Source organism: Hyperoodon ampullatus, assembly GCF_949752795.1.
Source record: "Hyperoodon ampullatus genome assembly, chromosome: 10".
In the NCBI taxonomy this organism is placed as follows: domain Eukaryota; kingdom Metazoa; phylum Chordata; class Mammalia; order Artiodactyla; family Ziphiidae; genus Hyperoodon; species Hyperoodon ampullatus.
This window is the reverse complement of record NC_136923.1, coordinates 46,648,573-46,660,944: the sequence shown is the minus strand read 5'-3', so window position 1 is coordinate 46,660,944 and position 12,372 is coordinate 46,648,573. Positions and strand designations below refer to the sequence as shown.

Genomic DNA, 12,372 nt, shown 5'->3' with positions numbered 1-12,372 from the left:
GGTGGAATGAGGCACTTCAGTTTGAACCCTAGGCTTGGTGCTGTCCACTGAAGCATGGCTTTTCTCTTTTTGCCTCTCAGGCAGGGATAGAGGGTCCTCGGGAGGACACACCCAGCGTTGGCCAGTGGGTTTCCTCTCGTGTCCGAGTCTGGCCCCTGTGTTCTCGGGCTGTCATCCATCTGGGTCACGTCCATCATGTACTTGGGCTGCCTGACACCCCCGGAGGCCGAGGCTGGGAGTCAGGGCTCAGGCTCCACTGACTTGCTCTGTGACCTCAACAAGTCCCCTCCCAGCTCTGGCCTCACCAGCGAGTGAGAGCAAGGGCTCAGCCATGGCCCCAGTCCCACTCAGCCCTGCAGCCCGTGACCATGCCCTCTGGTTACAGAAACTTGAAGCGGAGCGGGATGCCCTCCAGAGAGAGCTCGAAGAGCTGAAAAAGAAGTTTGAGGGCGTGAGGTCCCGGAATAAGGTGCTCTCAAGCGAAGTGAAGACCCTCAGGAGTCAGATGGGGACCCTCATGGAGAAGGGCCGGCATGACGATGAGCTCATCGACGCCCTCGTGGTACAGCCACCTCTGGGACCCCTGCCCCACCCAGAGACCTGTGACCCAGACCCAGCCCCCCCAGAGCCCTCCCTCGCCCCAAAATGCCACCTGCATAACCCGGGAGCTCATTGCCTCCACTGGGCCCAGCCCCAAAGCTTGGCCGCAAGTACTGGAGCAACTCAGAGGCTGCCCGAGGGCCAGTACAGGTCGTGTTGTGGAGGTTGATGCCGGGCACAAGCCACTGCACCTGTGGACCCCAAAGGAGAAAGAAGAGGATGAGGGGGCAGCAGATGGGATTACACCCTGGGATATTTCTCATGGAGGAACGGAAGGGACAACTGAGGGGGGGCGCTGGTGCATATCCTTGTCTGTGTGACAGCATACAGCACCCCTGCTTCTGGGCACGTGGGGTGTGGTTTATAATGGTTAGTCACCAAGATAACCCTTAGGGACACATAATCCCATTTCACGGATGGGGAAACCAAGGCTCTAATTGGCTAGATAAGTCATCGAAGGCCACACAACTGAATTCAAACCAGATTTATCTGATCGTAGAACCTCCTTTGATTAACAAAGCCGTCCTGCTTTCCTGACCCTAGCCTGGACTTTTCTCTCTGGGGCCTGAGCCACCCCAGGGTTTTGGTCTCTGAATTCCAAGCTGTGCCCACAGGCCGCTGGGGTGGTCATGACTGGCTTGACGGTGGTGCAAGGGGGAACTGATGCTGGCTTAGGCATGCCTTGGGCCATAATAATTCACCAGGCAGGGTGGTGGGCAGGGCACAGAAGACCTGAAATCTGGGCCCCCTCTGTTCATACCTCACTGTGTGATTCTAGGCTAGTTGCATCCCCTCTCTGAGCCTCAGGTCCCAGTTTTTATTTTATTTTATTTTATTTTTATAAATTTATTTATTTGTTTATTTTTGGCTGCGCTGGCTCTTCATTGCTGCGCGCGGGCTTCTCATTGCGGTGGCTTCTCTTGTTGCGGAGCACGGGCTCTAGGCGCACGGGCTTCGGTAGTTGTGGCACTCAGGCTCAGTAGTTGTGGCTCACAGGCTCTAGAGCGCAGGCTCAGTAGTTGTGGCACACGGGCTTAGTTGCTCTGCAGCATGTGGGATCTTCCCGAACCAAGGCTCAAATCCGTGTCCCCTGCACTGGCAGGCGGATTCTTAACCACTGCGCCACCAGGGAAGCCTCAGCTCCCAGTTTTTAAATAAGGTGTGGGCTGGATGTCCATTGAGGTCCCTGGGGCCGCTATTCTTTGTCACTGAAGGTGCATGGTGAGAGCTGCAAAAAAGCCCTAGCCCTGCCATTCACCAGCAGTGTGTCCTGGGCTCTCTGGGCCTCCATTTCCTCCACAAAGAGGTGAAGACAATGCCCTCACCTGTTCCAGATCGCCAATATGGTCCTTCCCAGCCCCCAGGCAGGAAGCCTCCACCCCAGAGGTCTCCTTGGGAGCATCTCCAGGGATGGGGCCTCCATCAGGTGCTGAAAGATCCGTGGTGAGGGGTCCAGGTACTGCCTTCAAAGGTGGTCTTCCAGCACAGTGGGATAGGGCTTCTTTTTACCCACTGGCTGAGGGGCCACCATCTGAGCCGTTTTCTGTTGTCCTGAGAGCCCCTTGGATGTCCTTCTTAGCCCCAATCTCAGGGAGAAAGAAGTTGAGGACAGGAAAACCTGGTTGAACCCCCCACTGAGGACAGGCAAGGTGTTCCTCCTGCTTCTCAGGGAAACACTAGCGTCCCACTGTTAGGTTCCCAAGGGAGCAGGGAAGGGGTGGGAGCTGCAGGTGGGAGGAGGCGGTCTTCTCTCCTGTCCTTCTTTATCCAGGGCCGTGGCTGACCTTCGTTCACCCTCCCACTTGGCCCCGCAGGACCAGCTGAAGCAGCTACAGGAGATTCTGGGCAGCCTGCGTCTGCAGGAGGAGAAGATGCGAGTGTCCCAGCACCACTTGGACCAGCAGCTCAACAGTGAGGCTCAGCAGAGCATCAGCCTCGTGGCCCAGCTGCGGGCCACGGTGGCTGAGCGGGAGGCCAAGGTGCAGCAGCTGGAGGTGAAGATCGAGCAACTCAGTATGCAGGTGAGTAGGGCGCTGGCTCAGCCCAGCATCCATTCCCAAGTCCTGGCAAGTCCATCCAGTATCCAGAGAAACCTCAGCCACCTCCACTTCTCCCCACCTGCCTTCATTTGGGCTGCGCCACGTCCTACCTGGTCCCACTTTGGCCCCCTGCTTCCATCTGGCTCCCTGGCCCATTGTGCACACACCTTTCCTCTCAAAGGGACACACCAGATTGTCTCCCTGCTCCACATAAAACCTGTCTGTGGCTCCCCATCACTCTCCGCCTCACCCAATCCTCAAGGGTTCGGGCTCCTGCCAGCTCACCCTCTCCCTCCCCAGCTGTGGCCTTCGTCCTCATGGTCCAAGATGGTGGCCACAGTGCCAGCCTTTACGTCCACATTCCAGGCAGTGGGATGGCAGAAGGGAAGCCACGCTCCTTCGTCCAGTTTGCAGGGCACCATGTGACTAGCTCCTGCTGCCCGCCCCCCTGCATCTTCTCTTCACTCCCCAATTTCCACAACTCTGGCCATGCGGAGGCCATTTAGCTCCTCCATGGCCTCACTTTCTCCCCACTCTGGGCCTGTGCACATGCCTGAAGCACACACCTTCCCTTTCCTCCCCCTCAGCCTTTAGATCTTATTAGTCAAGAGCTCCTCCAGGAAGTTCCAGGGCTCCCATTCTGGGTGATGTGCCCCTCCTGGGCACTCTCCTAACTCCCTGTACATTCCCAAGCCAAACTTTGGTCATGCTGTGATCAATTTCCTGTTTTCTCCCCCAACTTCTCCTTGAGGGGGAAAAGACCATGGTGCCTGGCCCAGGACTGAGCACACAACAGTTGCTCAGTCAATGCTCGTCTAAGGAGTGAGCTCCTGAAGATATTTTGCCTTGGCAGAGGCCTGGAAGGAACAGCATCTTCACCTCACCACTGTCCTGGCTCCAGGCACACAAAAGAAGACTGATTCTCACCTCAGAGGCCACCGGACAGCTGGGGCCAAGCACTACCCACCAGACAAGCTGGCACCCACCGAGAGTTTTCTCAGAATGGGCAGGGCTTGGGGGACATGCCAGGTTGTTTGGGGCTCACGCCAACTGGCCCACCGTTGATGGCAGCCTGACCTCCTGCAGGGGGTCCTCCAGTGCTCCTCCTTTAGCCGGCCCCACCAGCCATCTGGAAGAGGGAGGGATGGGGGAAGGTCTGAGTGTCTCCAGCTGACAAAGGCCAGTGGCCTCAAGTCACACCTGGCATTCATCCATGTGGGTGGGGCTACCTAGAGAGGTGGGCCTGTCCCCATACTTCCCCCTGGGACCTGAATGTGGAACAACTTCCTGGCCTAGTCACCCTCCTTTGGCCATGAAGCTCCCTTTCTGAAGAGAGGCATTATTAGCTGTCATTATAATGCAAGGGGCGCCTTCACCAAAACAGGCCTCGCTTTGCACTCCTGAAAAGAAGCCTCTTTCATAACCCCTGAAAGCCCCAAAATCAAGCCAAGGCCCCCTCCTGCCTTCTCCAGGCCTCTGAGCCAAAGCCCTGAGAATGGAACCCACATCTGTTCCCTGCAGTATCTTCGGAATAAAGGAGTAGGCGAGGGGTCCCGTGGGCCCGAGGTCAACCCGGCCTCTGCCAAGTCCCCCGAGGACCCAGGCCTGACCACTTCCCCGGCCTCAGCAGGCGATCACGCTGGCAGGCTTGGATCTTCTCGGTAAGAAAAAGTGGGATGGAGGGGTTGGAAAGTGAATATTAATTATTCAGAAGAAAGGATGGGAAGCCACGGGTGTAATTTTACGATGTCTGTGGTGTTGTCCTTCCAAAGTGGGGCCGGGGGGTGGGGGCTTCCGTCAGCCCTGCATCTGCGTGAAGGAGCCAGTTAGGTCTAGATATTATTACTTCAAGAGCGTTTGGTTGCAGCTCCCTGTAAAATCCTCTCCCAGCTGGCCTCGAATCTCACCTGCTTCTAGGATTCTCAAACACACCTGTGTTGGATTGTTTGAGGCTCTGATGTCCCCTGCTCCTGTCTTGTTTTGAGCAAGCAAGAGTTCTGGAAAGGAGGGCAGCAAATACACAGGGCTGCTGCAAGGGCCGGTGCTGGCCCCCTCCTCTGGCTCCCCAGTTCCCTGCTGGCCCCTGCTCCCCTCCCAGCTGGGCCCAGCCTGCCTGCCCGTGGTGATGTGCCCGTTCTGCCTTCGCACAGCTCCGTGACCAGCCTGGGCCACACACTGGTGGAACCTGCTCTCACATGGCCTTCCCCGCACAGTCCTCACAGGCCCTCACCCAGGTAGGAACCCAGGTCCCCCCACCCCCGGGCCCTCACAGGCCTTCCCATCCTTGACTGCTCAGTCGGTATTGCCATCCCATTACAAGGATGGGAAACCGAGGCCAGGCCAAGTCCAGGGACTCTTCCAAGGTTCCATAAGGACATGGAGGGTCAGGGAGGTCCAGTGCCTTATCCAACGTGATAGGACAAGCGGCTTCAGAACTAGAGTCTTGGTCTAGCGTTCCTTCCTGCTACCACAGAGTTAACACGAGGAATCTTCCAGGCCTGGAGCACAGCACCTTCCCTTGCCTCCTCTTGCGCATTGAGAGTCCATCTCTAGGGGGAGAATTTCACGTCATATGGGTTCCCACTTTCAGCCACTGATATCCCCTCAGCTCTCTGGCCCCCTCTTTGTTGATAGAATCAAGCCTTAGGGCTTAAATGGGCCCTTGTTCTTCCTGCCAGCTCACAGACAAAGGGTGGCTTTGTCCTGCCTCAGAGCCCTGTCCCGAGCCCTACCCACTGTCCACTGGAGCCATGCTCCTGCTGTCAGCTGCTTCTCCCACCCCTCAGGCAGGTCAGTTCAGGTTCCGGTCGAGCCTCTGAGGGGCCCTCTTCTCACGTTTGACTTGCTGCTGTGTGGCTCCGGCAAATTGGTCCTCCTTGGGCTGCTATTCCCCAAGAAGTGCTTGGGATACTTCTGGCCTGACATTCGGTAGCACAGGTACCTGTGGGCCAAGGCCACCCCTGCCAATGCCCCATCCAGCAGCCTGGGGTCACAAGGGCACTGGGAGAGAGGAGCCCAACTCTGAGCCTCAAGGGCCCATGCCACACTCTTCCCACACCACAAGGAAAACAGACAGGCTCTGTCACTCCGAGGTGGTTGTCACAGTAGTAGAGGCAAGAAGATGGACAAGATGCCCCCAAGGTCCCTTCCAGGCTTATGTGGCCATGACCTTTGCACTCCACAGGGATACAGGAGCCGACGTGCCCTGGGCTGCCCAGACTGCTGGTTCTTAAGCTTGTTTCTTCCACCACACACAAATATTTACTGAACCCAGCCGTGTGCGGGCCCTGCCCTCACGGAGCCTACAGGGCTCTCCTGTCAGTGACAGGACAGACGCTCACGGGGTGGGAGTGACCCCAGAGAGTGTGTCTGTCAGGGCTGGCATGGCGGCTCTGATGGGGTGCCTGGGAGGCAGGCGGGGCAAGGGGATCAGCTCCTCCCCCACCACGTGAGCTCACAGGGGTGACCGGCGCAGGGTTCCCCGCTGCGCTGTGCACACGAAGCAGCTGAGGATCTGCCAGGTTGGATGCAGGTTCTGATCCCGCAGGTCAGATCCTGCAGGAAATGGGATCCTGCAGTTCCAACAAGCTCCCAGGTGATGCCACAGTCACTGCTTCCAAGACCACACTGAGCGGCAGGGCCTTAGCGTATATTTAGGAGCCAGAAAATGGAGGAGCCTGTAGTCCTCAAAGCCCATCTCAACCAACCCCTGTCTAGAGGGAGGACTGCGGCCCCGCCCTCCCCATGTCCTGTGATTCTGGAAGAGCAAGTCAGCATCACCGGGGTCTCCCTGGGAAGGGTGAGGGCAGAGCAGAAAGCAGCTTGGCACTCGCACCTGGGCTCTGGGGGCTTGTGGGGGGGGCAGAGCTCACCTTGGGTCCCAACCCCAGCCAGGTAAGGCCCAGTGGTGAGGCGGGAACCGGTGATGGGCTGGATCAGGGCTGGAGAAAACTGACCAAATTATAAAGCAAGTGTCCAGGGTCCAGGAAAGTGGACTGGGCTTGGGGCCATGCCAGGAGATACAGGAGGGCCAGGACAGGCTGACAGGGAGACAGAGGCTGGGCCTACCTGACACTGAGAAGGGCGGTCAGGTCCCAGGCCACACAGGTTCCCAGGGCACCCCCAGGTCCCCAAGAGCCAACTTCCATAGCCACCAGGCTAATTCCAGGCCCCTACAGGGACTGGATGGACAAAGGTGCTGATGAAACTATAGCCCTGCTGGGGTCTGGCTTTGGAGCCAGCTAAGTGAGGTCTAGAGACTTCAGCAGGGCCCGGAATAGTAAATTGAGAAGAAGCCAGCAGAAGAGGCCAGGAGGGGCTGGATTGGCTTCTTCTCTCTGGCTCCCTCTGAGGACCCGTGAATGTCCTTCCAGCCCCTCCCACCACCACAGGGATAAGCATCTCTTCAGGTAACCCTTAAATGACCTCTGCCCGCACCTTGGTCCCCAGGTTCTCGGACTCCCCAGAACAAAAAGCCTGGCAGACACAGGTGACAGAGTTCAAAGCCCTATGGCAGGCCGCTGAGGTGGAGCGTGACCGGCTCGCCGAGTTTGCCACCATTCTGCAGAAACGGTAACACCTGGCGCCAGGGATGCACTCTCACGGGCCTAGGTGGGCTGAGGGTGGGCAGCCTGGCCCAAGGGCATCCCTCTTGGACAGAGGCCAGGCCGCGTCCATGACTGGGTCCACCTCACTGGTGAGTCTGGCTCCCACAGTGTTGGCCCCGGGCATTCCCAGCCACATCTCACGTGACCCTCAAGTGCCCCTCAGTCTCGGGGACCTGTTGTCACACTTGTGGTTTGCCCTGTCCTACGTGCCCCCCGGTAGGACAGTTGCATGCAGGTGGCTGTGAGGTGGGCATCTCAAGGGAGGGACTCTCTGCAGTAGGTAAATCAGTCAGATCAACTCACCAATAATGAAGATCTAGGATGAGCATGGCACTGCACTCGGTGTCACTGGCGGCTTTGGCGGGAAGAAGTCCCAGGCTAGACTGAGGTCTGGAATTACAAAGAGGAAGAGAGCCACTGATAGATGGGGAGCTGAGACTTCCTTGGTTGGGGGAGGAAAGTATGTGGCCCAAGGCAGTGGACCAGGGGGTTTGGTTTCCTCCAAGGGGTTGTTGACAGATTTCTATTCAGATAAATCAGTGTTCCTCGCTCAAGTGACCCTTTTGGCAAGAGCTGTAGGTGCCCAGGCCAACACATGGCCCAGCCATGTGACCTCCGCACTGAAAAATATAAAGGACACCACTGAATGTCTGCCTGAACAGGCCGTATCACATGTCAGTCAGGGCTCTTTGGTGACAGACAATAGAAACCAATTCTGGCTAAATTAAGGGAAAGGAGAGTGTGGGAAGGTGCTGGCCGACTCCAAAGTACTGCCCTCCTTTGCAGGGCAGCAGAGGAGCCCAAGAAGATCCAGGGACCTTGGTAGCAGGAACCCTTGAGTGGTCTCTCCTGGGCCACTGGAACGATGTAAGCCCAATGGCTTTCAGTTCTTGTGCCAGCGGGTTCTAGGAGAGAAGGTCTAGCTGGCCTGGGGTGGCTCACACGTCCAACCCTGGACATAGGTCAGGCACCCTGACTGGAAGGACCTCCAGGTGCTGACATAATGGAGGAGGGGTGGGAATTCCCTGGCGGCCCAGTGGTTAAGGCTCCGCACTTCCCCTGCAGGGGGTGTGGGTTCAATCCCTGGTTGGGGAACTAAGATCCTGCATGCCATGCAGCGCAGCCAAAAAGAAAAAAAAAAAATGAAATGGAGGAGGGGCAGCTTGCCAAAGGGAAAGATGGAGTACAGTCACCCAAAGAGCTGGGGTGCTGGGATGGCCACTCCCTAAGCAGTGAGGAGTGATCAGCTTTGATTTCTTTTCAGTAGAAAAGAGAGGATATGAATTTCAGACATGCTCAAGCAAATGAGAAAAAGTAACATTAATTCTTTTTCTGTCACTGAAATATAATGGAGGGCTTCCCTCCATTATATTATATGGTACAGTGGTTAAGAATCTGCCTGCTAATGCAGGGGACACGGGTTTGAGCCCTGGTCTGGGAAGATCCCACATGCCGCGGAGCAACTAAGCCTGTGCACAACTACTGAGCCCGCATGTCACAACTACTGAACCCCGTGTGCCTAGAGCCCATGCTCCGCAACAAAGAAACCACCGCAATGAGAAGCCCGTGCACCGCAATGAAGAGTAGCCCCCGATCGCCGCAGCTAGAGAAAGTCTGTGCGCAGCAACGAAGACCCAATGCAGCTAAAAATTAAAAATAAATAAATTACTAAATAAATAAAAATTAAAAATATATATATAATGATAGTACAAGCCTCTAGCCTATCCAATAGAAGAAACATACCCAATTATGACTTTCTCTCCCAATTCCTTTGAGTTTCTTTTTTTTTAAATTAATTAATTAATTTATTTTGGCTGTGCTGGGTCTTCGTTGCGGTGTGGGGGCTTCTCCAGTTGCGGTGCAGGCTTAGTTGCGGTTTGTAGGATCTTAGTTCCCTGACCAGGTATCAAACCCCGGCCCCCTGCACTGGGAGCACAGAGTCTTAACCACTGGATCACCAGGGACGTCCCTCCTTTGCGTTACACCTGAGTTTTGGGGCAGTGGATTTGTGCATCAAGGTGACTTGGTTATCTACTGCTGCACCATCCCAAACCCAGTGGCCTCAAACACGATGGTTTATTCTTTCTTACCATTCTGTGGGTGACCTAGGTAATTCTGCTTCACATCATGCCACCTGGATCACTCACATGCCCCGTTCAGCCAGCTCAGCAGGGGCACCTCCATTCTCCTGTATGTGGCCTCTCTCTCCATGTGGTGCCTCATCTTCCAGGGCCTCTGGGATGAGGGTGGGGCAAGCAAGGCACCTAGGGCACAACATTAAAGAGACACTCACTCTCAGAGTCATGCGTGTGTGATTCTCGGCTGATACCCTAGAGCTTTGGGGGAACTGAATTTTATTTAGTTTTCATTAGTTTTTACTTGAATAGCTACATGTGGACATGAGGCTGCAGCCACTGTGTTGAGCAGCTCTACTCCATCATGTTCTACCATATTTCATGGTGTGAATATGTTACCCTTCATGTGGTCTTTCCCCTGTTGATGGACCTTTAGGTTATTTTAGTCTTTTGCTTTTGCAAATAAGTTTCAAGGAACACGCTTGAACAGGTTGTGTTAGTAGCCGTATACTATGCTGGCATACAGTTTTGTGTTGGTAGTTGTATTCTTTTCAAAATTGTTACCATTCTGTTCCTTCTTGACTCTTCACCAAGGTGGGAAGAACACTTCCTCCAACACTGCACGTACATGTCCAGGCTTCCACTCTGATTTGCATGTGTGTATGTACGTATGTAATCCTTTGCTTAGGTGAGATCTCTTGGGACAGTCCTGGCCTTCTAGCTGAGACTTCAGTATCACAGAGGTCTGAAATGCCATGCCTAACCACAAGAAGAACCTTAGCCCCAGCCTCGGTGAAATTAATCAGATCCTTTAGTGAAATAACCAAATAAAAAGTTCTTCAAGGCCCATGAATTCATGACAGGCATATAGAGAATAATAATAATAACAAACGGAAAGCAATCACTAACTCCAGGAAAAGCAAGCAAATAAGAAAGAAAATGTAATCATGAGTATACTGCCTATCTGAATAATCGTCCTAATGTAATCGTCCCCTGTGGTAGACAGGATTTTGTCTGCAGTGCCCTTCACCCCACTCTTGTGCCTCTGAATACTTTATGTTATATGGTAAAAGAGACTCTGCAGATGTAATGATAGTTATGGACCCTGAAATAGGAAGATTATCCTGGATTACCAGGTGGGCCCAATCTAATCACTTGAGCCCTTAAAAGCAGAGAAATTTCTCCAGCCTGGGCCAGAGAGATGCTTCAGAAGTTAAAATCAAAGCATGAAAAGGGTATCTGGCTGGCTTTGAAGATGGAGGGGGCCAAGTAGCCTCTAAAAGATGAAAGTCACCCAGCTAACAACCAGCAGGAAACAGGGATTTCAGTCCTTCAGTTGGAACTGAATCCTTCCAACAACTTGGATGAGCCTGGAAGCAGATTCTCCCCTAGAAACTCCAGGTAAGAGCCCAGGTCAGCCAACACCTTGATTTTCTGAACCACGGAGCGATAAATCTGTGGTGTTTTAAGCTAAGTTTGTGGTAATTTGTTACATCAGCAATAGAAAACTAATACACCACCTAACACTAATGGAGCCAAAAAATGGTAATATAACTACACTGGGAGGTGGAGAGGCGATTCTGTTTGGCAAGGAGAGAGTACTAAAATAAAACTAAGTTCTCATGTTGCCTGACAGGAAGTCAAAAGATTATATTTAAGACTTAAAAAATAGCAGCATAAGCATTTGTAGAAATATGGCAGTAGTGGAAGAAACAGCTAAAAGCGGTAGAAGTGGTTGCTTCTGGAGAGAAGAAATTGGGAGTGAGGAGGGGTGGGGAGAGGCTGTGTGTTTTTTTGTTTTTTTTCATTTTAAGTCTTGGAGAGAATGATATGGTTTTAAACGCACATTCCTATATTACTGCAATAAAAATCAGGAAGAATGAGTCCCATGCCCACTGGTGTAAGGTGTGCCCACCCCTCTGAGAGCCTGAGCAGGTGGCGTGCCAGGGCTTATGGCAGCCCCTGCTCTCTCATCACCAGGGTGGAGGAGGGCAACAGCAAGCTTCTGGAGTCAGAGAGGAAGCTGCAGGAGGAGCGGCACCGCACCGTGGTGCTGGAGCAGCACCTGGAGAAGATGCGCCTGGAGACTGGGAGGACGTCAGCTTCTCGGAGAGCAGCCCCCAGGAGCACAACAGGTAGGGCTGAGGTGGGGCCGGCCCGGGGTCACATTGGGCCCACGGTGCTCTGGGGCTCCTGGTTCTGACTCGGGGGCCAGGGAGGAGAGGACACACAGCAGCAGGGGCAGGCAAAGCTCCACCCTGACGGAGGGGCTGACCGTCAGCCCCTGATTGGCTCCTCCCTCTTTCCTGAGCTCCTTACCTTTCAAGGTTGCCTGTGTCACTTATGCTTTCATCCCATTGGCCAGATCCTAATCACATGACCACACCAGCTCCAGAGGACGGTTCAGGTGTCCTAAATCAAACGGTTAGTTCTACTGCTCTAACACAGTGGTTCTTAAGGTACAGTCTCCAGACCAGAAGTGGCAGCATCTTGTGGGGCTGGGGAAGTGAGGGTGGGGGATGCCAGAACCAGAAGCCATTTCTGGGGAGGAAGAACCTTCAGTGTGAAGAGGATGAGCCTGCCTCTCTCCAACGTCCCCATCCCAACCCCTACAGGCTCGGGAGTGGAGGTGTTGCCCCCCCACTTCCCTGCTTCTCAACTCCCCAGTACTCCCCCACCCCCAGCCAAGGGCACTCAGATTTTTTCCCAGCGCAGAGATCAGAACGTTTCAGGAGGACATTCCAGAAGTAGGACACAGAGGGGGAGTGGTGCCATTCTCCCACCAGCAGGGCCAGGGCTCCAGGGACCTTCCGGGAGCTGCTGAGAGTCCAGGCTGGGGAAGGTCCTGGGCACTTAGCCCTGCTGGGCTTGCAGAAACAGGTCCCTTAGGAATGTAGTGTCTCCAGGCCATGGACTCACCTCCTGCCAAGTGGCCAGGCTCCCAACTAGGGATGGCTAAGCCACAGCAGGAAAAACCACTTTGGTCCTGTCTGGACAGGGAAGGGCAACTGCCTGGGGAGAAAGTGACCATGTGGCTTCTGTCCATGCTGG

At 54.6% G+C, this 12,372-nt stretch overlaps 1 protein-coding gene across 1 annotated transcript in view; it reads left to right on the top strand.

The window, feature by feature from the left end:
- Positions 1-12,372, top strand: part of CCDC13 (coiled-coil domain containing 13) — a gene marked incomplete at both ends in the record, with an annotated part of 28,747 nt that overhangs the window by 14,457 nt on the left and 1,918 nt on the right. The window contains 6 exons of the mRNA XM_079712980.1: positions 386-562; positions 2,415-2,621; positions 4,161-4,300; positions 4,790-4,873; positions 7,089-7,211; positions 11,302-11,456. Of these exons, the coding sequence (XP_079569106.1) occupies positions 386-562; positions 2,415-2,621; positions 4,161-4,300; positions 4,790-4,873; positions 7,089-7,211; positions 11,302-11,456 (886 nt within the window). The remainder of the gene's footprint in view (positions 1-385; positions 563-2,414; positions 2,622-4,160; positions 4,301-4,789; positions 4,874-7,088; positions 7,212-11,301; positions 11,457-12,372) is intronic.